Here is a 25,988-nt window from a genome sequence, read left to right on the forward strand (position 1 = left end):
CTGGTTTTTGGCCCAAGCCCCCCCCCAACAGCTGTGTGGGGCGGAGCAGTGAGGAGGGGGCCAATGGGCACAGGGGCTGAGGTCACTCCTGGACACCCATAGCACGGAAACTGCCTGGCATAGCCTCCCTGGCCTGGCCTGGCCTGGCCTGCTGCTGGCTGGACTCAGGAAGGGATGGGTGCATTTTGTTCAGGGCAACAAAATACTTCTCCATTTCTCCAGGAGGCCTGCCTGCTCCCACAGGGACACAAAAGATCTCAGTCTGTCCCTTTTTGTTCCTTGTTGCTTTTGTGTTGGTGTCATTCCCACCTCCCCATTCCTCCCGTTTTGTTGCTGGTTTCCCCAGTTTGTTGCGTTCACTGATGCTCTTTCTACACAGTGGACATAAAAGCAAGCAGCAGTTTCAACAGCCAGTTTTTATTACCATGTTTTCTTACTATGTTGGGGTGTGTGTGTGTGACAATTGTGGTTTCATCCCAAACAGGTAGAACCCATGTTAGAAACTGGGACTTTATAAATGAAGCATCCTGACATTTGGCAGCATTGCTGATATGAATCTGCGCAGGGGTGAAGACTGTTTTCAGAGGCCCCGTTCGGTTTAGGTCCTCTTTCCGAGGTGCCACAGGTGGTGGGCGAAGGTACAGTCCTCTCCCATGTAGCACCCTGGCTACCAAACATTCCATTTATGCCTGGCATCGAGTCTTTTCTTTTGGCTGCCAGCCAAAGAGAGTCCCATTTTCCCCAAGTATTTTGTTGAGGTTCACCCTGCAGAGATAAGTTTCGTGTCTCGGTGGGTTACTGAATCTCTTTCAGGCCATTTATGCGCCCCAATGGCATCACCAAGAATAGTCAAAACTCTTATGGGCTTGTCATGCTTGTGGATATTTCTGTCCCTGACATGCAGAGAATTTGTGAGAACTGGGGGGGGGGGGGACGACACCCAGCTGGACTGTGGTGCTGGGACTTGGTATGTGGGAAACAGACATGGCGCAATGCATAATTCATTTGTGGAACTCACTGCCACAGGTTGTGATGACAGTCTGCCACTATCTCAGGTGGCTGTAAAGGCAAATCTGGAGAAGCCGTTCTTCAATGGCTTTTAGCCACAATGACGAAGTAGAACCTCCACATTCAGGAGCAGTGTCCCTCTGAATGCCAGTTGCAGGATGGGAATAATGGTAGGGGAGGTGTTGTCTTCCTGCCCCTTCTGTAGGCCTCTGGGGGATCTAGTTATGGGAAACAGGACACTGGAGTGAATGGAACTGTAGTCCAATCCTGCTGGCTTTCTGTTTGAATGCTGTTCCCGGTGAATGGGACTTTCAGGCTTCTTCTGGGTCTCATGTCCTATTTGGGGCACCAGCCGACAGCTTTGCTAAATGGGACCCAAGCGAAAGGCATCTGTCCGCCTCCTGGCTTGCTGTTTTGTGGTCAGGCTGTGGATGTTTTAGGCCGACTTCCCAACGGAAGGGGGCCTTCCTCTGGTGGAAGCCTGTCGGCCGATCACTCCAATTGTGCCCTGCCAAATCTGTGGCAGGTGGGCGTTGAGTCTTCCAGAAGGCCTTGCCCTGAATGAATGGCTTTGGCTCTTGAGGGGAAGCAGCCCGGTGGGGCTCCCTAGTGGGTGGGCCCTTTTGCCCAACCCCCTTGGCAGCAGACGGCAACGCCTGGGCGCGCTCCAGTTCGGGACGCTGCATTTTTGTTTAATTGGGTAATGCTTTTCTATTTACCTTGGGTTTGTGATGATGGATTTTTCCTGGCTCTTGCCTGTTCTGGTATCTAAACAAATCAAAAGACCGGCACATGGAGCCAGGCGCATAGCGCGCTGTGATCAGAGATACCGAGTACACGTGCCTGTTTTTTATTTTACTGTGTTGTTGACGGCTTATTGGGATATGCCTGCCATCCGTAATGTGGCTGCAGAAACAATTTCCTGGATGAGTTGCGGAAACTGTCTTGGGCAGATTTACTTTCTCTGTCTCCGTCACACAGGCGCATCGCTTGTGCGTGTGCCCGTGCTCTTCTGTGTATCCCATTATTCATGTTTTGTTTTGCTCGCATCTCTCCTTGGCAGCTCGTGCCAAGGAGGGGGAAATATAGACCTTTTCTGGTCCTTGTGCCTCTGCTTTCTTTCTGGGTTGTGTTGCCAACTTGGCATGTTAGAAAATAAATTTTGGTTTATACATTTTGGCACACTTGGCACCAAAGTATCTGAGCATCTGCAAAGTGCTCTCCTGCCCAGGAATACCCTTTATTTATTAACATTGTATATATCCTGCTTTTCCTGCAGGCTTGGGAAAGTGTTAGTTATTAAAAGGAAACAAGAGCCAAGGGCTTCTGAGCATGTGCAGATTATTTTTTAATACATCTTTGTTTCTCTGGATATCTTTTAATATATCTTTGTTTTTCTGGGCGTCTTCTGGAGAGGAGGCATGGAGCAATGGAAACGTCCCACGTCCACACACGTTTTCCCCTCCCAGTTTTATAGCCTGGTCTGGCAACTCTCCAGCACAATGAGTTCTTCCTGGGCTTATCAAATTTTGGCTAGTTGCCAGCTCTGCCCTGTAGGCAGAGAGGCAAAGGAAACTGAGCTCAGTATTTTGTGATTCAGATCTTTGCTTCTCTTTTCCCCATCTAGCTAGTTTCTAGTCCTCACTGCTGTGGAGTTAAGCATAATGCCTGCTGGCATCAGAAGCCAGTGGAGAGAACTTCCTACGCGACTCCTTGCCTCGCTTCTTGGATTGGGGTCCTCAACCTTTTTGAGCCTGTGGGCACTTTTGGAATTCTGGCACAAGGGGATGGGTCCGACTGTGAAATAGCTGCCACAGGAGGCGGGGCCAACCACAAGATGGCTGCCATAGTAGGTGGAGGCCACCACAAAATGTTAAGGAGTGTGGTTATGCATAACTATAATAGGGTTGCCACCTCTGTGATGGGAAATTCCTGTAGATTTGGGAGGTGGAGCCTGGGGGGCGTGGGGTTTGGAAAAGGGGAGGGGCCTCAGCACCGTATAATACTGTAGAGTCCACCATCAAAAGCAGCCATTTTCTCCAGGGGAACTAATCGCTGTCTTCTGAAGATGAATTATAATTCTGGGAGATCTCCAGGCCCCACCTGGAGGCTGGCAACCAGAGTTCCCTCGCAGTTTTTTAGCCCCCAGCTCACACATTTTTGTCTTGGCTCAGGAAGGATGACTCCAGAGCAAATTCATTTATGCAGTAGCCAAATCGCACGCTCACAACGTTAATGCCAGCAGCTCACAAAGTGGAATTTTTGCTCACAGGACTCCACAGCTTAGAGGGAGCATTGGTTGTAATACCAGGAAATCTCCAGCCACAGTCTGTCCCCCTTAATTCAACAATATGTCATGTTAGATATGTGGCAACCCTACTAATAATAACTCTTCAGCCTTTCAGACAGAACTTCTGTTTAGCAGAATGCCTTTTTAAATTAACATATTTTGCCGTGGTGGCAGCTACTGCCCAAGCAAATTTTTAAAAATCTACGCAGCCAGTGAAATCTCCAATGGCCAGTCAAAAGCTCTGCTGGGCAATAGCCCCCCTGGCCCCGCCCACTTTATAAAAACACTTGGCAGGATCTAGGAAGGGTGCCCCATGTAGGGGACCCCACCTTAGAACAAGGGGACCCATCATTGAGATGCACGCACATGAAAGCTCATACCTTAAATAAACCTTTGTTGGTCTTAAAGGTGCCATTGGACTCTCTGTTTGTTGCACTGCTTCAGACCAACGCGGCTGACCAACTGGATCTATCAGAACCATCAGTTTAATACTGCCTCCCTTGACTGGCGGCATCACGTTCTTGGGCACAGGAAGGTTTTTCCCAAGACAGGCTGGCTCCTCAGACTAGAGATGCTGAGGGCCGAACTGGGGACTTTTCTGCATGCAAAGCACACGCTCCGCCACAGAATGGAAGTACGGAAGTTTGACGGCTGGGAATTTCTCAGCCTGTGCAGCAAACTCCCTTTGAAATGGAGAGGATGTTTCAAAAGTAGTTTGTGTTTCAGTGTGGCGTTTGACACAAAAATGATTTTGGACTCAGACTGGGTGCGCCAGAATCCTTCGGTGTCCTGAAGCATGGCCCGTCGTATCGCCAGTTTGTGAGAAAATGAGTGCTGAAAGTGTCTGAGAGAGTTGGGTTGGGAGAGGGCCCACTGCTGATGGTGTGTTCCTTGTTCCGCTGTGAGGTTTTTTTTGTTCATTTAGTTCATTTCTCAGATCTGCCAAACCAGAGACGAGAGGGGCAAGAGAAAAGGCTGGGAGAGCCAGTTTGGTGTAGTGGTTAAGTGTGCGGACTCTAATCTGGGAGAACTGGGTTTGATTCCCCGCTCCTCCACTTGCACCTGGCTGGATGACCTTGGGCAAGCCATAGTTCTGACAAGAGCTGTCCTTGAAAAAGAGCAGTTTCTGTCAGAGCTCTCTCAGCCCCACCTACCTCACAAGGGTGTCTGTTGTGGGGAGGGGAAGGGAAAAGGAGTTTGTAAGCCGCTCTGAGACTCCCTTGAGTACTGAAGGGTGGGGTATAAATCCAATCTCTTCTTCTTCTTCTCTGGGTCTGCCATGGAGAGGGAGACCCCCCTCTCTCACACACAAAACCATTTTCAGTCTTCCATGGTGTCATGATCTGTGTAGGCCTCTGGCGATCCATGCAGGACTGGGCCTAGTGAGGCTTAAGAGACCTGCCTTGGAGTGGGAAGCAGCCAGCCTACAATCCCCACAAGGCTTTGCGCCAGCGGTAACCAGTGGGGGTCCAGGAATTCTCTGAGGAGATTGTTTATATACTTGGTGGTCAGTTAAACTGTGTTCTTTTCCTCTCTGCGGTCTGTTGCCTCTCACAGAGCTAAGCGGAGGAGACTGCTCTGGGAGAAAGATCCCTCACGGGGACAGTGAGTACAGGCAGAAGCCTGGCATAAGAGAGCTGTAGGGCTTGAGTGGTAACAGTTAAGGAGTAATAGGTAGCTGCGTCAGCTTTGTCTTTCTTTTGGCCTTTCAACACTGTTATGTATTTTAAAGCACCTTGTTTTGTCTTGTTTTTTCCCTGGCCAGTATTGTAATAATAAACTCTTTTTGTTTAATTGTTTTTCTGCCTGGTCATCACACTTACGTTTCTCGGCTACAAAGGAGCAATTTGAAGGGGCTCGGGAAGGTTCCCTGGGCCTTCTCAAGGGACCTAAGTCCAGGGTGGTGGCAGCAGAAGGTGGCAACCCGCTGGGGTCATGACACATGGAGAACTGAATGCCGCCTCATTTTCTCACGATACATCTCCAGCCGCCTTCTCCCCCTCCCCCCATTCTTCCTTTGGAAAACTCCCCTTTCCTCCCCAGCCGCCCTCCCCCCCCCCCCCCATTCTTCCTTTGGGCCCTCCCCTCCTGCTTAACATCCTTGTGCTACAGAGGGGCCTACTTTTTTCCTTTCTGGGTGTTTTTCCTCAATCGCCGTTTTGAGTGCCCCTGAAAGGCTGCTGGCAACTTTGCCCTGTCTCCCACTTAACACTCTTCTTTGTCGATGAGTGACGTCTCCGAGCCTCTCTCTCTGCCCCTCCAGGGGTCTCCTCTGGCACGCCATCAAACCACCCAGCTGGCGATTGTTGTGACCGATACAATTAACGGAACAGAAGTTCCTTTCGTCTTGGGAGTTTTTGTTTCCGACAGAGCACGCATGGCTCTCTCTCAGGGGGCTTCGAAACCCCTCTCAAACAGCTGGGCTTTTGTTTCAGACTGACATGGCTCCCCGAGAATGATTTAAAAAAAAGAAAGAAAATCAAATACAGAATGTCTCTTGCTTCCAGAGTAGACCTGCATCTGACGGGTTTGGGATTTTGAGGTTGTATTAAGCAGGCAGCCGAACAGTTCCCTCCCCTCCCCACCGGCGTCATATTCATGCTGTTCGGTAATCATTTAATGAAGGATTTTAAAATATTTCCCCCCACTTTCAGAAGCTGAGCTGGCTGTACCAAGCAAAAATGCTGAGGGTGAAACTTTAAAAATTATATGTTGCATGCAATGAGGTCCCTTGCTCTCTCCCCCCCCCCAATGACACTCACTTCTCAAGACCAGATTTCTACTGTGCACACTCACTCCCCATTTGGGGGTCTTGGGTGCTGGAAAGGCCTTTCCCTGAACCAAGACCTTAGCCAGCAGCTGCCCGTCAGAGCTGACAATGCTGGTGGGTGCTTTCACACAGACACACTTCCCATGCACTTTGCAAGCGGATTTTACTGTGCAACATGGCAAAATCCACTTGCAAACGGTTGCTGAAGTCGATTGAAACTGCGTTATTCAGCATGCGTGAAAGCATGCAATGACAGACCTCTCCCCACCTCCCTCCGTGCTCTGTATAAGGCCAGTGGTCTGAGGCAGCTTCCTCATGGGGATGGGACACAGGAAGCCCCTGGATTAGAGGGCATTGTCCACATGATGCTGTGCTCACTCTGAACAGGACTCATGGCATTCTGGGGGGCTTTCCTTGTTCATCTGGATTAAGAACAAAACCTGTTTTTCTCTGGTTTAGAGTGGGGGGGCTTCAAGCGGCTCCAGGTTGGAGCATTTGTCTGGACACGCCAGCGATGGCCCCCTCCGGGAGCAGCTTGGGACTGTGGTCCACTTTCAAAATGGCGCAGGGGAGCTTGGTCCTGCATCTCACTTGCAGCCTTTTAAAGGGCTTTTTTCATTTTCCCTGCTGAATCCAGCTTTAAAGCTGGCCCATAGCTACAGTGGGGCTTTTGGGGGCTCCGCTCCCTTCCTTAAAGGGCCAGCCCCACAAGGATTTTTTTAGAAGAATTGGGGGGGGGCTGCACAAACCCCTGCTTCTTCTCGAAAGCATTTAAAGGAATCCTTTAAATGCTTTTGAGAAGAAGTGGGGGATGACACACACCCCTCTCCCTTCCCTCCTGCAAGATTTAAAGGGCCCTCCGGCTGACTGGCAGGCCATGTGTTGTCGTCCCCCCAGCTGAAGGGTTAGCTGAAGAGCCCTTTAAATCTTGCAGGTAGGGAGGGGAGAGGGGTGGCTGCCAGCTCTTGTGTTTGGGGGCGGATTGGAGCTGACATAAAAATAATGGCAGCCCCACCATAAAATGTTTAGCCCCACAAGCCACAAAATCCTGGCTAATGGCCTGCTTTAGCATAACAGCTACAACCAGGCTATAGCTTGGTTGAGAAATAAAAGTGAAGGAAAAATGGGGGGGTTCCGCACCATAAAGGGTCTTGGTGTGATTGCTGTTACGCCTACATAGGATTTTGCACAAGTGAGACGGAACAGAGATTTGGGGGCCACCAGCAGCAAGTGGATTGGGATCGGACGTCAGCAGGTGCCATGCCAGTCCCACTTACCCCGGTGCTGCTTATTGCGGGGTGGGTGGGTGTTGTTTTCACACCTCTGTCTGCAGTCAGCTTGACTCAGTATAAAGGGGAACTGATTAACACAATAGAATTCCATACAGGAAGAGGGCTGTAGCTCTGCGGTACAGCACCAGTTTTTGCGTGTAGGTTCAGTTCCCAATGAAGGATCTCAGGTAGTAGGAGCTGGAATGAAGATTCAAGCGTTGGTATGGAATACCTCTGAGTAAGTTGGGATCCCATTGACCCTCCTAATTAGCAGCTGTTAGTTGCTTGAGGTAATCTGGAAGAATCACTGCTCTATGATGCCAGTGTGGCATAGGATCGGATTAGGACCTGGGTTCAAGTCCGCACATGCTCATGAAGTTTGCTAGATGACCTTGGGGCCAGTCACACTCTGTCAGCGTAACTTACCTTGCAGGGTGGCTGTGAGTAAAACAGAGAATGGGAGAACGACCTTTGCCACCCCGAGCACCTTGGTGGAAGGATGTGATAGATATGTACACTCACATGGCTGTTGCCTCTGCTGAACAAATTTGGCAGGTTTTTTGGTATCCTTTTGAAATCCTGCAGAACCTTTTTGACCAGAGGCAACATCCTGGCAAAAGAAATGCAGATCTGTGTATGGAATTCAACTCAACCCCTTTCAGATCTTCTAAAAGATCTTTCTTTCTTTCTCCAGGGGCTGACAAAGAGGACTTAGGGGCAGGACTGGGGGGAAAACAACCCACATTTGCTCACCCTTTAAAGGGAATTGATAGTTTAAAAACCTCTCAAAAAGTATTGTTTTTTTGTTCTCCCTGTAACACCCGATGGCGCGCTGGCCCCAGCAAGGATCACACCTGTGGTTCCCGGGTATCCAGGCCTTTAAAGTTGCTGTCTTAGATCACCCTCTCTTCCACCTGGTTACGTCTTCAAGAGGATTCCTCGCACCCTTTATCGGGCAGATTCGATGCTTGAACAGGATTTGGGCTGTCATCAGCTGTCAGGCTGGAAGGTTTCCCTTCCTGCAGCTTTCCAACTGCCACATTCAGCCAGGCTGGTTTTTAAAATGCTGGGACAGAGAGACCATTTTTGCTTGCAATACAAAGAGATAATTTTATAGGGCTCTCTCTCTCTTTCCACACCCCACACCCCAATTATCCAGAGTTAACTGTATATCTAAGCAGTCTGGGTTATACCCCTCTGTATGGCCTCCCAGGCCGCCGTTGGAGATGGGATGAACTTTCGGCTGGTTTGCTTGTTTTACGCTCAGCTGAGAAATAGGATGCCTCCTTTTGACATCTCCCCGGGTCCACAGGGCAGCCTGCTTCATTCAGGGCCAAAAGAGATGGGTGATCTGTAATTGGCTGTCTGGACATTTTGTCCTGGCAGCTTTTGTTCTTCATTTCAGGGCAGCTGGGGGAAGGGGGGGGGGTTCCCGTTTCCCTGATCAAAACTTCCCTTGTGCCAGTTCCCTGATCCAAATGGTATGCACACACAGGGCAGCTGTTAGCCCCACCGGGAGAAAAATTCTAGTAAGATTCCTCTCCCCCCCCCCCACGCCCCTGGAATAAGTTGCTGTCTCAGGGATTGCCTTTGCAAATACATAAATGAATGAATGAATAAATAAATACTTGCAAGCGGTCACTGCCAGTTTTGGGTGGTTTTGAAGAAGGGTTGTAGGAATTAAACATGGAGGACAGGTTTGTGATCGCTTAACAGAACCTCCAGGTTCAGAAGCAGTCTACCTCTGAATACCAGAAGCTGGCAACAAGAGGGAAGGCTGCTCTCCTAATGCCATGGGACTTCTAAGATTTGCAGGGGCATCTGCTTGGTTGGTATAGATGGCCCAGGATAGACCAGTCTCATCAGATCTCACAAGCTAAGCAGGGTCAACCCTGGTGGGTATTTGGATGGGAGATCACCATGGAATTCCAGGGCCTCTATGCAGAGGCAGGGAATGGCAAACCGCCTCTGAATGTCTCTTGCCTTGAAAACCCTACAGGAGTCGTCATAAGTCGGCTGTGACTTGAAGGAACTTTCCACTTCCTGCTTCGATGCTTTGGATGCTGGTCTAAGTAGACTTCTGTTCTAAACCAGCATCCCAGAAAAGGGGGAGTATATAGAAAATATTAATGTTCAGTCATTTTAATACTTCATTATTAATCATAATATTTACTATAAGAACTGTCACCATTTTGAGGATTGAGTGTTGGAAGCTCAGAGGTTTTTGGTTATGTCTTTAAAGGGGAACCGCCTCCCCCCCAAAAAGCATATGAACTTTGCTGGCTTTTGGAGAAGGCTTCACTGTTCAGTGGGAATTTTCTCTCCAAATGGCTGCATTTCCTTTGAAGAAGTAATTGTTTGCTTAATCATAATATTTACTATAAGAACTGTCACCATTTTGAGGACTGAGTGTTGGAAGCTCAGAGGTTTTTGGTTATGTCTTTAAGGGGAACCCCTCCCCCCAAAAAAGCATATGAACTTTGCTGGCTTTTGGAGAAGGCTTCACTGTTCAGTGGGAATTATCTCTCCAAATGGCTGCATTTCCTTTGAAGAAGTAATTGTTTGCTTAAGGGCTGTGCTCTGGCGAAACATTACATCTCTCGAATGCAATCTGGTCATTCAGACAGCTTAAAGAGGCGGCATGACAAATATCCCTGAATGGAAAACAAAGCCTGCGAGTCGGACTTCTCCCGCTGCCCAGGGAGACGATGTTGGCCCACTGCCCTGAGCGCTGTTCAAAGCAGGCTGGAGACCTTGAGAGCCTGAAATGATGATTCACGCGGTTCATTTTTTTAAAATTTGTGTTTTAAATCCAAGAAAACAATGCGTCCGATTGTGTACAACGATGCCGTTTAGCGTCCCAATATCCTACAAAGGGAAATCCAGTTTTCTGCCCAAGTATCTCCCAGATATCTTTTGTGTTTTTCCTTTAGAAGTTGTTGTTGTTGTGCATTTAAAAAAGGCAGATTCCAGAATCTCTTGTGGCAGTTCCTGGTGAATTCCAGTGAGATGCAAAGCACAAGTCTTGCAGCGGTCATAAAACACGTCATTAATCCAGGATCACCGCTGACTGTAGAATTCGCCTAGTATCCCCAAAGCACAATTTTAGGATATCCTATCGCAGCATGTCTTTAACAATAGTAAAATCCGTTTCCAAAGAAAATGGACAGGAGTATGATGGGACATTTCCAAAATACATAAATCTGCATTTGGCGCTTAACAGTGCCAACAACTCAGTTCTAGCAGGATTATAGAGGCATTTTAGTCAAAGAGGAGTTAAATCCCACCAAAATTACTGTTTAAAAGAATTCTCCTTCGTAAGCATGTGTTCTGGGTGCATTTCCCCAGTTCTGTTCCAATTTTTGCTAGACCCAATATCATTTCCCCCCTTCATGTTTATAATTTTGACTAAACAAGCTTAATTTAACTAGAACCTGTTGCATTTCCCCCAGCATTCCCTCTGAGCCACAATTTCAAATTCCATCCTCTCATAATCACATGACCCTTCCCCGCATACTTCCACGTGGTCAGGGTTCTCTCCATGCAGACATGTTTTGACAGAAAATGTTCTTGCAAACTGGATTCCTTCATAGATCCGCTGCTCGCTAGGGCTCTACAAATCTGTCCTTTGTGTGTGTGCGTGCGCGCGCTTATGAGCCTGGAAGTCATGATGCAGACATGTTTTTACAGAAAATGTTCTTGCAAACTGGATTGCTTTATGGATCCGCTGCTCGCTAGATGATTCCCATGATCATGGCAATTGGGAAAGTATGGTGCTCAGATCGCTGCCTGTTTGATTTGCTGCGTAGGAGCCAGGTGAGCCCTGGAAACCAAGTTGCTTGTATCTGCATAGTCCTGCCCGGGGTTCAGGTCCTGGGTCACACTAGACTGTGACCAACAGATGGATATTTCGGTTTAGGTTTTATAAAATAGGAGCAAACCCCATTCAAATAGTTTGTAGAACTGTGTCAGTCTCAATTTTTTTTTTCTGTCTCAGGGTTTTCAAGGCAAGAGATGGTCAGAGGTGGTTGGCCGTTGCCTGCCTCTGCGTACCGACCCTGGTGTTCCTTGGCAGTTTCCCCTCCAAATACTGATCAGGAACGACTCTGCTTAGCTTTTGAGTTCTGAGGAGGCTAGCTAGCCTGGGTTATCTAGGGCTTTACAAATCTGTCCTCTGTGTGTGTGTGTGCGCGCGCTTATGAGCCTGGAAGTCATGGTGACTTCTGGCAATCCCTAGTGGGGATAGGACATTTCAGAGAGGTTGATATTACCTGCCTCTGCATCCCAACTCTGGTATTCTTTGGAGGTAGCCCTTCCAAGAACTTGCCAGGGTCGGCCCCGCTGAGCTTCTGAGGTCTGATGTCCTTTTTTGTTTTTGAACGGTGTCATTACGAGCTGTTTCGTAGCCCAGTTTCCCGATTCATGTGTTTCTTTTAGGTCATTTTTGTGGACTTGGTGCGAATGCAAGCATAGGTTTTAATGGAAAGGTTTCTTTTCAAATGTTCTTTCTTTGGAGAAAGGCGACTGCAGTTTAATCCATGGATGGAGAGCCTGAGTCAGAAACTGAGATTTTCAAATCAAAACATTGTGACTGCAAAATGTGATAGCAACCCTCACCCTCCAAGTGACACTCTGGTATTTGGGCAAAAACTCTATGGTAAAACCGGCTCCTATCATAAAGTTTTTGCCCAAATACCAGAACGTCACCCAGGAATCGCTGGCATGATGATGTCACTCTGATGCGACACCAGGGATGTGGCCAAGGCCGACTTCTTTCTACTGGTAAGTCCCCTCAACCCCTGCCAGTTGCCAGGAGGGACCTGGCAACCCTAGAAAGTGTAAGACAGAACCCCTGTCCCTGATTGTGTTTGCCCAGGCCAATTTGAGAAAACACACAAAAGCAGTCCTGGAGAGTTGGAAACCAAAAAAATAATTTATTAATTAATAAGGAAGAATACAGATTCAAGGGTTTTGGAACCCTGAATACCCAACAGATTCTTCAAGTGTCACAATGGGTGAAATAGCATTTTATACTTCACATTACATCAGAGAAATAAAACAGAATTATTGGTTCCATCAAACATTGTCAAATTTCATCACCTATTTCCCATTGGGTTAAGACCTGGGGGGTGGTTGTTCCCAGGCAGAGTTCTTCTTTTCCTAACAGAACAATACACTTTTCTTTTGGAAGCTATGAAGCAGCAATGTTGTATCTATATAACTGATATGGTTACAGAGTGCTTACTGTTCTTTATTCTAGCTAGGCTAACTGACATCAGAAACATGTGGAGTTGTATCAGCATTTCAGCCTTCTTCCCAGCATGCATGCAAACAAAAGTCACAAATGAACCAAAGTTAATACCTGAATACATTCATGATGTCAGGATCATATGTATTATGGAAGTGCTAAGTATCCCTACTAAGTTAAACCTGTTAGGCAGTGGCAGAGTACAAAGTGGTTCATAAAATATGCATACAACAAAAGTGGGCAGGTCTAGACGGACTTTTGGCCAGCAGGGCTTCTGATTGGCTGTACAGATTTTAAAGGCATCCTGTTAAAGAGAGCTTCTGCCTGAAATGTTGGAGAGGAGGTACTCTTGGAGTTATATATAACCTCGCTCCCTGACATTTTGTGGTTGGCTCCGCCTCCTGCAGCAGCCATTTTGTGACTGTGCCCGCTGGCTCGCAGTTAAAAAGCTGAACATTGAAAAACAATCACAAAACTGATTTCAACCCAAACGTCAAATGTATAATTCCCTCCTGTGCCGCTGTGGTGGTGGGCTGAGGGGAAGACTTTTGCGGGAGGGAAAAATCCCGCACTTGCGTTTCTGTGCTTCTTCTGGGAAAATGTCTGCGACCGTACAAGCGTCAGCTGGCGCTCACCCATAAATCTCGAGCCCCTGTGTTTCCAAGCCTGGGAGGCAAAAGAAACTGCAGAATTGTGTGGATGCACTCGCTTAGCCAAAATAAACCAAACAAGTTGAAAGTTAAAAAAATAAACCTTCAGCCCTGCGCCCTTTGCGTTTCCTAGCGGTATTGGAACAAGTGATTTTGAAGAAAAGAAGTGTGTGGCACAAGTGCTCTGGTGTTGCTAGGGTGATGTTTATCTTCTCCAGGTCTGCTTTGGGAACAGAGAGACGATGCAGGGCAGGGGAGAGGATTTTGAGAAGGCGGCTGGAGGTGGGAGAAACAAAGCACAGGTCTCCTTTTAGGGAGCGGAGGCGTTTCAGAGCCAGAAGCAGAATATATATTTGTGTCTCAGCTTCCATTTGGGATTCAGATATCACAGTGGCGATTGGGGTGTGGCTCCGTGGCAGAACGCTAATTGGTTAAAGCCGTTCAAAAACGTTAATTTTTAGATCTGTTTTTTATATACTCCTGTTTCAAGTATGTTATTTATACCGTAAGCGGCCTCGAGCCCCATAAGGAAGGCAGCTAATAAATGTTTTAAATAAATAAAACATCCACTTTGCATTGTAGAGGGGCCATCGGTGGCCGGCATCTCTGGTCAAAAGATCCCAGAGGCTTGAGAAAACCTCTTTTCAGTCTATGGCCACACTATTGAGCTAGTTGGAGCCATGGCCGTCTCACTCGGGGTGGGTGGTGGGAAGCAGTGCTCCCTCTAAGCCAGTGATGGCGAACCTTTTAGAGACCGAGTGCCCAAACTGTGACCCAAAACCCACTTATTTAGCGCAAAGTGCCAACACGGCAATTTAACCTGAATACTGAGGTTTTACTTTAGGAAAAAAGCAACTCATACATTAACTTAAGCTGATCCAAACAAAGTAAGGAAAGCAATCCCAAATGCTTTCATTTACTTAAAATTATTTGGCAGAGAATTCGACACTTTAATGATGGTCCGGGCCTGGCTGGGGCGCTGGCACATGTGCCCACAGAGAGGGCTCTGAGTGCCACCTCTGGCCCCCGTGCCATAGGTTCGCCACCATTGCTCTAAGCTGTGTTGTGAGCAGAAATTCTACTTTGTGAGCTACCAGCATTAAAGCTGTGAGTAAGCAATTTGGCTCCTGCATAAGTTAGTTTGCTCTGGAGCCCTCCTTCCTGAGCAAAGACAAAAAGGTGTGAGCCGGAGGCTGAAAAACCTTCTTGGCAGAAGCCTTTTCCAAACCCCCGCTGTCTGTAAGCCGTTTAAACCGGAGAGGCTGGGGGAAGGAGGGTTGAACCCGGGTCCTCTGCCGTTCATCTGTGGCGGGGGTGGGCGGTGCAGACATGGGAGCTTCCTGGGCTGTTTGCTGTGCTGTAACTCATCCTGCGTTTCGGCTTTGCGAGAACGGAATAAATTGGTAATATGCAAATCGTATTTAAATTGAATTGGTTGCGAGGGCGGGATGGTTAGTCAGCTGCAAATTCTTGACAGTTTAGGAGAGGGTCGCTCTTTGCTCTCCCCCCTCCCCCACCTCCTTGGCATCCGCTAGAGAAATGCCGCTTTAAAAAAAAGAAAGAAAGAAAAAAGCAAACCAGACCCTGTTCCTGGGTCGGTGCAGACATGGGAGCTTCCTGGGCTGTTTGCTGTGCTGTAACTCATCCTGCGTTTCGGCTTTGCGAGAACGGAATAAATTGGTAACATGCAAATCGCATTTAAATTGAATTGGTTGCGAGGGCTGATGGTTAGTCAGCTGCAAATTCTTGACAGCTTAGGAGAGGTCTCTTGTTGCCCTCCCCCTCCCCCACCTCCTTGGCATCCGGTAGAGAAATGCCGCTTTTTTTTAAATAAAAAAAAGCAAACCAGACCCTGTTCCTGGGTAATAGCGAAATGGAGCACGGAGGAGTCTGTCTTCTCCACCTTTTCCTTGCTGAGCTCCGAGTGCTGGCCTGGATTTCCTTCCACCAAGCAGGGAAAGAAGGCGGGGAGGCGCGTTGCAGAGAAGGGACTCGGGAGGCAAAGGTACAGCGTGCACGGGGTAATTGTCTTGATTAGAGCGGAGGAGAAACGCTTGGGGGCAGGAAACCGGCCTCTGCCGTGAAAGCGGGCTCTGACCTGGACAGCCCCAGCTAGCCCAGTCGGGTGGGAGCTCTCAGAAGTCAAAACTCCCTTCGTCAGCTGCAAGTCGGAATGGAGATCCCGGAGTCCTTCTGTCCCAGTGAGAAGGCGGGGAGGCGCGTTGCAGAGAAGGGACTCGGGATGCAAAGGTACAGTGTGCACGGGGTGACGAGAGCGGAGGGGAAACGCTTGGGGCAGGAAACCGGCCTCTGCCGTGAGAGCGAGCCCTGACCTGGACAGCCCCAGCTAGCCCAGTCTCATCAGATCTCCGAAGCTGAGCAGGGTTGTCTCTGGTCAGTGTTTGGATGGGAGACCTCCAAGGGAAACCAGGGGGATGAGGCGGAGGCAGGCAGTGGCAAATCCCCTCCAAACGTCTCTTGCCTTGAAAACCCAATGGCCCTGCCATGGGAGGGGGGGAGTAGATAAGAACGACAGGGAAGGAAGCTTCAGAGGGCAGCCATGTTGGACCACAGTAGAACTGCTAGATTTGAGTCCAGGAGCACCGTAAGAGACCGACCAGATTTTCTGGTAGATTCAGGTGGGTCGCGGTGTGGGTCTCAAGCAGCAGAGCAAAGTCTGAGTGCAGTGGCACCTTTGAGACCAGCAAAGTTCAGTTCTGGGTATAAGCTTTTGTGTGCGTGCACACTTCATACCAACCTAGCAGTTCGAAAGCAAGACATTGCAAGTAGATAAATAGGTACCACTTCGGTGGGAAGGTAACAGCGTTCCGTGCACCTTGGTGTTTAGTCATGCCGGCCACATGACCACGGAAACGTCTTCAGACAGCGCTGGCTCTTCGGCTTTGAAACGGAGATGAGCACCACAACCCTAGAGTCGGATTCGACTGGCTTTCGAGCAAGGGAAACCTTTACCTTTAAGCCGCTGTACCCAGAATGGAACGTTGTTGGTCTTAAAGGTGCCACTGGACTCAAACTTTGCTCTGTTGCTTCAGACCAACACGGCTCCCCACCTGAATCCATATTCTTTTAAGTTCGTCTGTGTCAAAAGTGTGAATAACTGTGTTTTCATAAAAAGTTAAAATGGAGGCAAGATTCTCTAATAATACTTGTTTTTAGGTTCAGGTGGGTCGCCGTGTTGGTCTGAAGCAACAGAGCAAAGTTTGAGTCCAGTGGCACCTTTAAGACCAGCAAAGTTTAATTCTGGGAATAAGAAGTGTGCATGCACATGAAAGTTTATACCCAGGATTAAACTTTGTTGAAGAAGAAAAGAAGAAGAAATTGGATTTATACCTTGCCCTTCACTCGGAGTCTCAGAGCGGCTTACAAACTCCTTTCCCTTCCCCTCCCCACAACAGACACCCTGTGAGGTATGTGGGGCTGAGAGAGCTCTCCAAACAACTGCCCTTGAGAGAACAGCTCTAACAGAACTGTGGATTGCCCAGGGTCACCCAGCAGCTGCAAGTGGAGGAGTGGGGAATCAAACCCGGTTCTCCCAGATTAGAGCCCACGCACTTAACCACTACACCAAACTGGAACCACTGGACTCAAACTTTGTTCTAAGATTTCCGGGTATAAGCTTTCAAGAGTCAAAGCTCCCTTCATCAGAAGGAAGTCACCGATCGCAGGCAGAGTGTGCTCATGTGTCGCCAAGAGGATCCTTTGTGGCCTGCCTACAGACTGTCCCAGAGCCTGCTGTGGACTCCGGAGGCATGGCCCTCTGCCGGGTGGCCTGCCCTGCGGTTTGGTCTTCATGTACACGGGTAAGAGTCGGAGGAAACCTCAGGAAGGGGGGGGGCTGTCAGTTCCTGCTGCCGAGACTGCGTGAGGCCTTTCCCCAGATGGCTACAAAGCAGGAGGGTTACGGGTTCAGACTGGTGAGCTGAGGAGTTCCCTTGTCTGCACTCTCCTTGGCCACAAACCTCAGCATTAAGGAGGAAGCGGCTTTTGGCAGAAGCGCGGCGCTGCTGCCTGGATCGGCAGAATCAGAGGTCTGCCCCCCCATAGGTGGTACAGCTCACCCCACCTCTTGCCGAACGGTGCCTCAGTGGCTGCCCCAGGCAGGAATGGAGACATGGACAGGACGAGGGCGTCTGGGAGCTGGCATGCGTGGAGGGGTGGGGGCCTCAGGGATGCTGTTTTCTGTGGCAGCTCGGCACTAAACTATGGCCCAAACTCCGGGTATGTGCATAATTTGAGCCCTAAAAACCAGCTGTGATGGGTGGGGTGGGGGGTCTGGATTGGGGCTGTGATGTTAGAGAACGGGGAATTCCCTGTGTGCCATGTCCGTGCTTGGAAGTGCCTCCCCCCCCGCCACTTTAAAAGCAGGTCCTCACCCCCATGCCGGCCTTTTTCCTTCCAGTCCTAATTCTTTTTCCCACCTGGTGGGGCTGAAAGCAGCTATGGGTGGGGAGCTTTGACTGAGGAAACAGCTTGAGAGGGAAGAGTTAAGGTTGCTTTAACACACACACTCTAAATAACACACTTCCACTCCACTTTCAGACCGCGATCACACGCACAATTAGACCCGCCATAGGAGCGGATGCCGGGCAGATTTAAAGGGCGCGATCAGACGACAGCTTCTGGGAACCGCCCCGCAGCCGTCGGCAACCCGTTCTGTTCCGCTGCAGAAGCAGAGTTAAAAGACACCGGGGAAGATCCGGTAGGAAACAGGTTGCGACAGGGCACAGACGGACTCTCCCATGTCTGATCGCTCCAGTGCGCTCTCATGGCATTGGGATGGTCTGATCAGGTCATCCCGACTCCATGCCGTTGGGTTCCCCCCCCCTTCTCAGTATGCGCATCATCACAAACTCCATAGGGAGCCCTCAGTGCAGAGATGCGATTAATCGATTCCTCAAGCGCATCGGAAACAAACAGCAAAAAAACCAACCCCTGACTCACCCGTGGTCGCGTCTGACCATGCAGTGGCAGGTGGTGCCCGCAGCTTCTGAGGACTGTGTGATCGCGCGACCGCGGGTCAAATTCTTCCAGAGGAACCCCCCCCCCCCCCCCCCCGTTTTTTCTGGCACGTGTGACTGCAACCTCGGTGCACTTTGCAGCTGGGTTTTGCTGTGCGAAATGGCAAAATTCACTTGGAAACGGTGGCTGAAGTAGATTGAAAGTGCATTACTTAGCATGCGTGAAAGTGCTGTAAGTTTCTTCCTTCCCTTCCACAGTGTCGCTCGTATCCAGATTGGGCCGTGACTAGTCTTCCGGGCCACATCCCAGATCTGGAGTAGGTTAACCAACCTCCGAGTGAGGCCTGGGCTTCTCCCAGAGATACAGCTGAGCTCCAGGCTTCAGAGATCAGTTCCCCTGGAGGAGATTGGCAGCTTTGGAGGGCGAACTCTGAGGCATCTCTCTAGAGATGTAAAATTTCCGGAAATTTTGAAGCTCGGGGGAAAAACGGGTTTTTTTCGGGGGAAATGAAAATTTTCAGAAAAATTGAAAAAAATGCTACATTAACACTTCTTTTTTCTTTTCCAGATTGAAAGTCATTCTCTTACTTTACGAACATAAAATATGACTATGGACATTTTTACTTGACATGGAATTATCACAACTAGCATATTAAAAATATAGTGTATCCAAACAATTATTACAAACAGAATACCCACCCACATGCAAAAACAAAACTGAAACCTTTTTCTTTTCTTGTGACAATAGCACCTCCTAAACATATTTTTTAGAAATGATTTGGAAAATATTTGAACACCTTGTCTTAAAATATTTTATTCATCATGTTAAAATAAAATGTTCCATAATCAATTTCCTTTCTTTTCTTTTTTCAATTTTTCCAATTTTTCGGGAAAAAACCAAAAAGGCTTCAGGAAAAAAACGGGAAAAACCACTTTTCCCTCGAATTTTTCTGGGTTTTTTCCGGGCGTTCACATCTCTACTCTTCCCCACTGAGCTTCCTCCCCACCCCAGTTACCACCCCATAATCTCCAGGAGTTTCCAAACCAGTACGAGGAACCCTCATCTGGCGTCCCAGTCACTGAATTTCAGCATTTTGTGTAGTTCATCTCTCAGTTCCACCGTTAGGCACGCCTCTCTCTGTCAGCCTTATCTTCCCCATCTGCGAAAGAATGAGACTACAGGCCTACCCCACAGGCCTGTTGAAAGGATTATTCGGAAGTTCTAGAAAAATCTCTTAAATTCTGAGCATGCTTCTATTCCGCTCTGTTATAATAAAGGCCATAAGACGGTTGCTGGTTTTTCTCCCCTTTCTCTCTCTCTCTCTTTTTTTGGTCCGTTTTGGTTTTAAACCCGGTAATAATCTCAGCGTCGAATCCCTCTTTTCACCAAGGGATTTATTAACAAATAGCTCCATCGCAGAGCACTCGGCAAAAATGTAGCGGTTAAAACCTCAGAAACCCCAAAGTACTCAGCTTTGACGTGATTTGAGCGTAAATCCCTTCAGCGGGAAGGAGGTGTGTGATTGTGGAGATTTCATTTTCCTGACTCAACGTCTCGCTCGCCTCACTTTACAGTTCCCCCTCCCGCCTTCTCCCCCTCCTGTTAAACTTGACCTTTCCTCTCCTGAAGACTCTCCGGATCCGGTTGCGCTGCCGAGGCCTCCGACTTCACAGCAGCTGAGCTTGCGCCACACTGGCCGGCTTGTAATGTGAGGCTCCAAACCTTCTGAAGCCAACACGGCTGATGTAACCCTGCCTTCGTCTGGCCCAGAGGTTGCCAAGTCTGGCCAAATAAACAAAGGGATTCTGCCGTCTTAAGTGGACACTTCAGTGGCTCTGCATAGGCCGTCTGCAGACACATCCTGAGGTGCATCAAGACCGTGGAAACTCTCTTTAAAAAACCCATTTTGGTCCGGGGAAAAGTGTGGACTTGCTTTTTCTCTGGCGCAAGTGGTTGTTGGAGGGAATTTGGCAGGGTCGCATTTCCCAAAGCCGCTCTCTTCAGTTCTTGAAGCAGATACCTTCTTGCTTTGAGGGGGGGGGGATTAGCGATGGGGTCTCAGGACCATACAAATGCGCCCACTTTAATTTTCATAAGATGGTATTGTGAGCCTTTTTGCCCGTGTTTTTGTCACCGCTGTTCTTGGTTCATAGGTTCCCTTGATGCCATTTATATGATATATACCACTGTTACACTGTGTTAACCCCATTTATACACAGTTGACACAGAAATGGATGCTGTTTTAGTGGTAGCACGTCTCTCGAATTTTGTTAGCGTGGTCAAGGAACTACGGTCCTGACCAGAGCAGAGAGGGTTCCAGTTAGAAATTGGGATTTTTCAGACTGAAATGACGTGTCCTCCTTAGCCTGTTTTGGGCAGTGATTCCAGAAGCTCTTTCGTGACACGGCTGGTTTTTATCTGGGCCTCTCAGGGAAACTGGTGGCGGTTTGTCGTGCCTGTCGGGGCTTCATTGGCCCTGGTGCTTTATGGAGTCACTTCTGACAAAAAGGAGATGGGCCCCTGCCCCCAAGGAGCCTGCAGTCCAGATTTGGATGCTGGGGGAGAGAACAGGGAGGGAAAGGCGGGAGGGAAGGGAGGGAGGGATGGAGAAGGGGGAGTAGGTACCTGCCCCTGGGTGTGGGCTTACTTTTGGTGGGGGATGAGAACTAAGGAGTTACTTTGAAGGCCCCACGTAAAAAGAAGAGTTTGAAGGCACGTCACACGAGTGTTCGGTTAGAGAGTCAGTGTGGCCCAGGGAAGAATTCATAGGACAGTGGAGGTCTGGGTTCTGATCCCTGGCTCAGCTGCAAAGCTGTACCTAGGTATGTGGTCCCCAGTAGGGCTGGAGGGATACGAGCCGTCCAAACAAATCCCAGTCATGCCACCCAGACGTGACCCAAATATGGGCCCCTAGAGAGGCTGATTAGGAGGCTTGGAGCGAAAGAGACAGACTGAGCAAAACCACAAATTTGCGGCTACCTGGTAGAACTTGAGAGATACGCTATCCTAGACAGGTTATTATGTCTGCCGCGAGGGGTCAGTGAGCTCTTTTAATAATTTCGATAATTATAAATAAGGATCAATGAAATTCCATTGATGTGTTAATATTTTTGTTTATTTCAGTGCCGACGGGACCCTAGAAAATAGGCTGCTATCTTAAAGAGTTTTTGTGCTCACAAAGAGAAATTGTTGTGCCTTGTGTCCTTTACATACATCACAGTCCTTGAAAAAGATTGTATTCGAAACGGGTAAATTACTAGAGTCCCGTGGGACTAATGATTGTGATTCTGACAAGGTGCTGTCTGCATATTTGAACAGAATGTAAACCTGCAGTTTGATGTTTTGTTTGGGTGAAACCTATTTTTGATAATATTTGATACCAATATTTATATAACAGTATAGAAAAAGAAAGAAAAAGAAAAAGCACAACATTGATTTACCTTGAACACACATCTATTATACACAGTGCTATTATACACACTCTGGAATTACGCCCCACAGCCTACCCTATCATGACAGGCGGGAGGCTGTGAGCAGGTTTAGAATAAACAGGCAGTCATATTTCTTCCGTCCAAACTCTCCATTCACCTCTGGAATTCATTGCCCCAGTACTGGCTTTTCTTTTTTGGTACTGTCGATCCAGCCTGACCAAACAAAAGAGTTACAGTTGAAATACGACATGCTCTTTCCTTGTGCAAGTTTAAAGAAATTAAAAGTAAAAAGATGGTTCATTTCTTCACTCTGTGAAACAGTTCTCCAGGCAGTAATAATGGCAAATCCGCGGGTCGTTGCAGAAAATACATTGATGATCTGTTACTTGTGGGCTGGCACACCCAGTTAAAGGGGTTAGGTTAATTCCACGAACTCTAATCAGTGAATCAAGTCTGCCTGAGTTTGCATATAAATCGAACCTCCATTCTGAAGGGAACAGAGCAGAACACTTTGTTTTTAAGTGACGGAGGCCTGAGATGTTGCGGGTGCTGTTTTAGAAGAGGCAGTCCTGTGTGCGAGAGACACGGAACTCCCTCTCCAGAGGCGCCGCCTGCTAGCCAAAGTTCTTTTATTTAATTAAGTAATCGGTTTGCTCAGATTTGTAGCCCTAACAATCTGGTGTTTTCTCAAGGAAGACGATCAAAACAAACAAACAAACGGCCTTGCCCGAAGGACCTGGCAGTCTGAACTTACAAGCAGCCTGGTGCCAAGCCTGGTGCTGTTCTGACCAGCAGCGGTTCTCTGGCCTCTGTCCACATCTGCGAGACCTTCTGAATGCAAAGCGCAGGTGCCGTTCTGCTGAGCCACAGGTCTTCTGCTGCAGAGGTGCACACATCTGGCTTCTGTGCACATCTAGCTCGTGCCGAGTTGGGTGATTGGCATCATCTACTCTGACCAGCGGCGGTCCGGTCCAGGGTTACTCTGGACAGAGAGAGGTTTGGCCTGAGATTCCTTAGCTGGAGGTCTCTTCTGCATGTGAAGCAGATCCTCTGCCAACCCGAAAAGAGGCTCTCAGTTCCTCTGTCTTGGCTCCTTTGACCGGCAGAGGCTGTTTAGGGTTGCAGGCCAAGAGGTCTCTTTCCCAGCCCTTTGGCATGAGATGTATTCGCTGGAGATACTGGGGGAATCGGACCTGGGGCCTCATGCGTGCAGGACGGGAGAGGCCAGGGAAGGTGGTCCATAAGGATGACCTCCGTCTTCTCTTTGCTTCCTTTTGTTGAGTCATTAGAGCATTCCTGTCCCACCTCTACCCCCTGCACAGGGGACACAAGGTCAGCGTTGTTGTTTTTGCTTGTCCTTCATCTTGTCCTTTTCTTTTTTTCTCTTTCCTTCTAGTTGAAACTCTGGAACAAGTTCCGAGTCTCCAACATTCCCTCGCTGATATTTATAGATGCCATCACTGGGAAGGTTGTGTGCCAGAACGGCCTCTTGGTAATCCGAGATGACCCTGAAGGTAAGGTTGAGCACGCAGCAAAAGAATGTCCTCCTTGACTTTCCCTGTGTTGGTCGGGGTCACTGTTCTCTGCAATGTTTGCACCTTTCTCTAAGCTCCAGCTCAGTCCTGATCCAGAATCCTGAATCGTGGGGCACAGGTGCCCGCATTCAGGCAACACTGCAAATTGGAGATGAGTTTGTGGTTTTTGAAATGGGGGAGCTTTCAGTTGCACCTCAGGCACAGGGGGAGGAAGGGAACGAAGAACAGGTCGTGTTTGTGCCCATCACAAACAGGTGTGTTGCAACCAATGCTTCCTCTAAGCTCTGGAATCTTGTGAGCAAAAATTCTACTTTGTGAGCTACTGGCATTAAAGTTGTGAGCAAGCAATTTGGGTACTGCATAAATTAGTCTGCTCTGGAGCCCTCCTTCCTGAGCGGAGACAAAAATTTGTGAGCTGGAGGCTAAGAAACTGTGAGCTAGCTCACACTAACTCAGCTTAGAGGGAACACTGGTTGCAACATCTAGATTTGGCTGTGAAGTAGTGTTGCCAGGTCCCCCCTGGCCACGGGCGGGGGATGGGGGTAGGGTTGCCAGATCCAGGCTGGGAAACTCCTGGAGATTTGGGGGTGGAGGGCAGGGACCTCAGTGGGGTCCAGTGCCACAGAGTCCACCCTCCAAAGCATCCATTTTTCCCAGGGGAACTGATCTCTGTAGTCTGGAGATGGGCTGTAATTCTGAGGATTTCCCAAGTCCCACCTGGAGGCTGGCATCCCTACCAAGAAGAGAGATGCAGGTCAGGTTGTGGTGCTGCTGAGCATCTACCTGAACTGTTGTGGAATTCTCTCCCCGCCACTGCCTGCCTGCCTCTCTTTTGGCCTAATGTTTTGATCCTCCCCCACTCCCCGACTTAATTTGTTGCCTCAAGTGAGCAGGCCACAGGCTTGGGGCTTGATCCCCCCCTCGTTCTAATTTGATGAATCGTTTTACCTGCTGCAGAATTTGATACTATCCATTTCATTGGCTGTAAAACCTTAATTTTGTTTATCTGCCACTGAAGTTTTATTCTTAGCTGCAGCTAACACGTCTGCTGCTAAAACTGTATATTGCATTTCTAGAATTTTACTGCTGATGCTTTTATGGTGTGTTGCGGTTTCCTTAATTAGGTGCCCCCCCCCCTCAAATTTGCTTACGTTTTTGTGCTTCTTGTGTATTTTACGTGTGCATTTGCATGCAACCTGCCTCTAGAGCATTGGCTGTGAGCCAGTGTGAAAAAACAAACATTTGCTTTCTGTGACTTTAGCGAAGGAATTCACAGTGGGGCAAACTAGCTGGAAGAAGCTGTCATCTAAAGTGTACCTGAGATTCCCGGGGGGGTGTGTGTGGAGTGCAGGGGTTCCGCAGCAGACCAGCTTGATGCAGGATGTGTGGAGATTTTTGCAGACGGTAATACTACGCCATGAAGAATGCTGTCATGGGTTCCTTTTGGGAGCAGGAGAAACTGGCTGTGTTGCTCCGTCACGCTCTCTCTTTTCCCATCCTCTACTTACGCCAGGTCTGGAGTTCCCGTGGGGTCCCCGTCCTTTCCAAGAGGTGATCGCGGGTCCTTTGGTCCAAAATAAAGGCCAGTCTCAGGACAGCAGCACCCTGGAAGGCTCCTATGTTGGCGTTTACTTCTCTGCACACTGGGTGAGTCAGGGCCTGGCTTTCTCAGCGGGTGGGCAGGGTGTCGGGGGACGTGGGGAAGTGCCTGGCAAAGTGAGTAGTCCACAGCAAACATTTTAGCAGCCCACCTCTTTGCACTAAGAGGACCCAGGAAGAGGACCCCCCACCCACATACTCTTTGCCAGTTTACCAAAAGCTTTCCCCAAATCAGGAGGTGACCAGGCAGCTGGTTGTTGATCAGCTTGACTTGATGAAATATTGCAACTTCTTTCCTGTGTCATTCTTTGGCAGTGCCCTCCCTGCAGAAGCCTCACTCGTGTCTTGGTGGAATCCTACCGGAAAATCAAGGATGTGGGACAAAAATTTGAGATTGTCTTTGTTAGTGCAGACAGGTAAATGCTGCTTTGGTGTGATGCCGGGGTGAAAGGCAAGTTGCCTTTGGCTAAGTGGGGTGGATTCGCAGGTGACTTGTTCATTGCATTGAGAGAAGGTGCAAGATGGAGGAGGAGGAGGAGATTGGATTTATACCCCGCCCCCGCCCTTCACTCGGAGACTCGCTTCCAAACTCCTTCTTCTTCCCTACCTCTCCCCACAACAGACACCCTGTGAGTTAGGTGGGGCTGAGAAGTGCAAGGTCTGCCGCTCTTGTCAGAACTATAGCTTGCCCAAGGTCATCCAGCAGCTGCAAGTGGAGGACTGGGGAATCAAACCCGGTTCTCCCAGATTAGAGTCCGCACACACGTAACCACTACACCAAACTGGCTCTGCATTGGAGCATCGGGTGTACAGTTCAGCCTCCCGCTAACCTCATATCTCATCTTTTTGAAACATTAGACAAGTTTCCACCCCCTAAGCCTTCAGAGGGAAGGGTGCATAAGGAAATGACAGCATGCATTAAAGTCGCAGAAGCCAGCAGGTGGGAGACTTCGTGCACAGGCAAGCGCTGGTGTGCAAGGGCCAGTTCTCGGTTTGGGATTTTCTTGGGAGTGGTCCGTCGCCTTCCTTGTAGGGTTGGGCTGTAGCAGCCAGCTGGCAGCTGAGCCCAAACCCTAACCCCACAAGCAGGCCAGAGTTCCTCCCCGTAAAGCAGCCTGGACGGGAGGTGGGGGTAGGGAGGCCTGCAGGGCCCAGGAAGGGCTGGCAGGGCCGGTCGCAGGGGCTGTGGCTCGGGGCAAAGTACCT

General features: G+C 48.9%; 1 protein-coding gene across 1 annotated transcript in view; it reads left to right on the top strand.

Moving 5' to 3' along the window:
• The first annotated feature begins 16,992 nt into the window (after positions 1-16,992).
• NXN (nucleoredoxin) overlaps positions 16,993-25,988 on the top strand; it is a 36,221-nt gene continuing 27,225 nt past the window's right edge. Inside the window, exons 1-4 of the mRNA XM_015427412.1 lie at positions 16,993-17,058; positions 23,045-23,162; positions 24,697-24,830; positions 25,098-25,198. Coding sequence (XP_015282898.1) covers positions 17,008-17,058; positions 23,045-23,162; positions 24,697-24,830; positions 25,098-25,198 — 404 coding nt within the window. The 5' untranslated portion in view covers positions 16,993-17,007. The remainder of the gene's footprint in view (positions 17,059-23,044; positions 23,163-24,696; positions 24,831-25,097; positions 25,199-25,988) is intronic.

The sequence above is a fragment of the Gekko japonicus genome, unplaced genomic scaffold, assembly GCF_001447785.1.
Source record: "Gekko japonicus isolate JY-2015 unplaced genomic scaffold, Gekko_japonicus_V1.1 scaffold2353, whole genome shotgun sequence".
Classification (NCBI taxonomy): Eukaryota; Metazoa; Chordata; class Lepidosauria; order Squamata; family Gekkonidae; genus Gekko; species Gekko japonicus.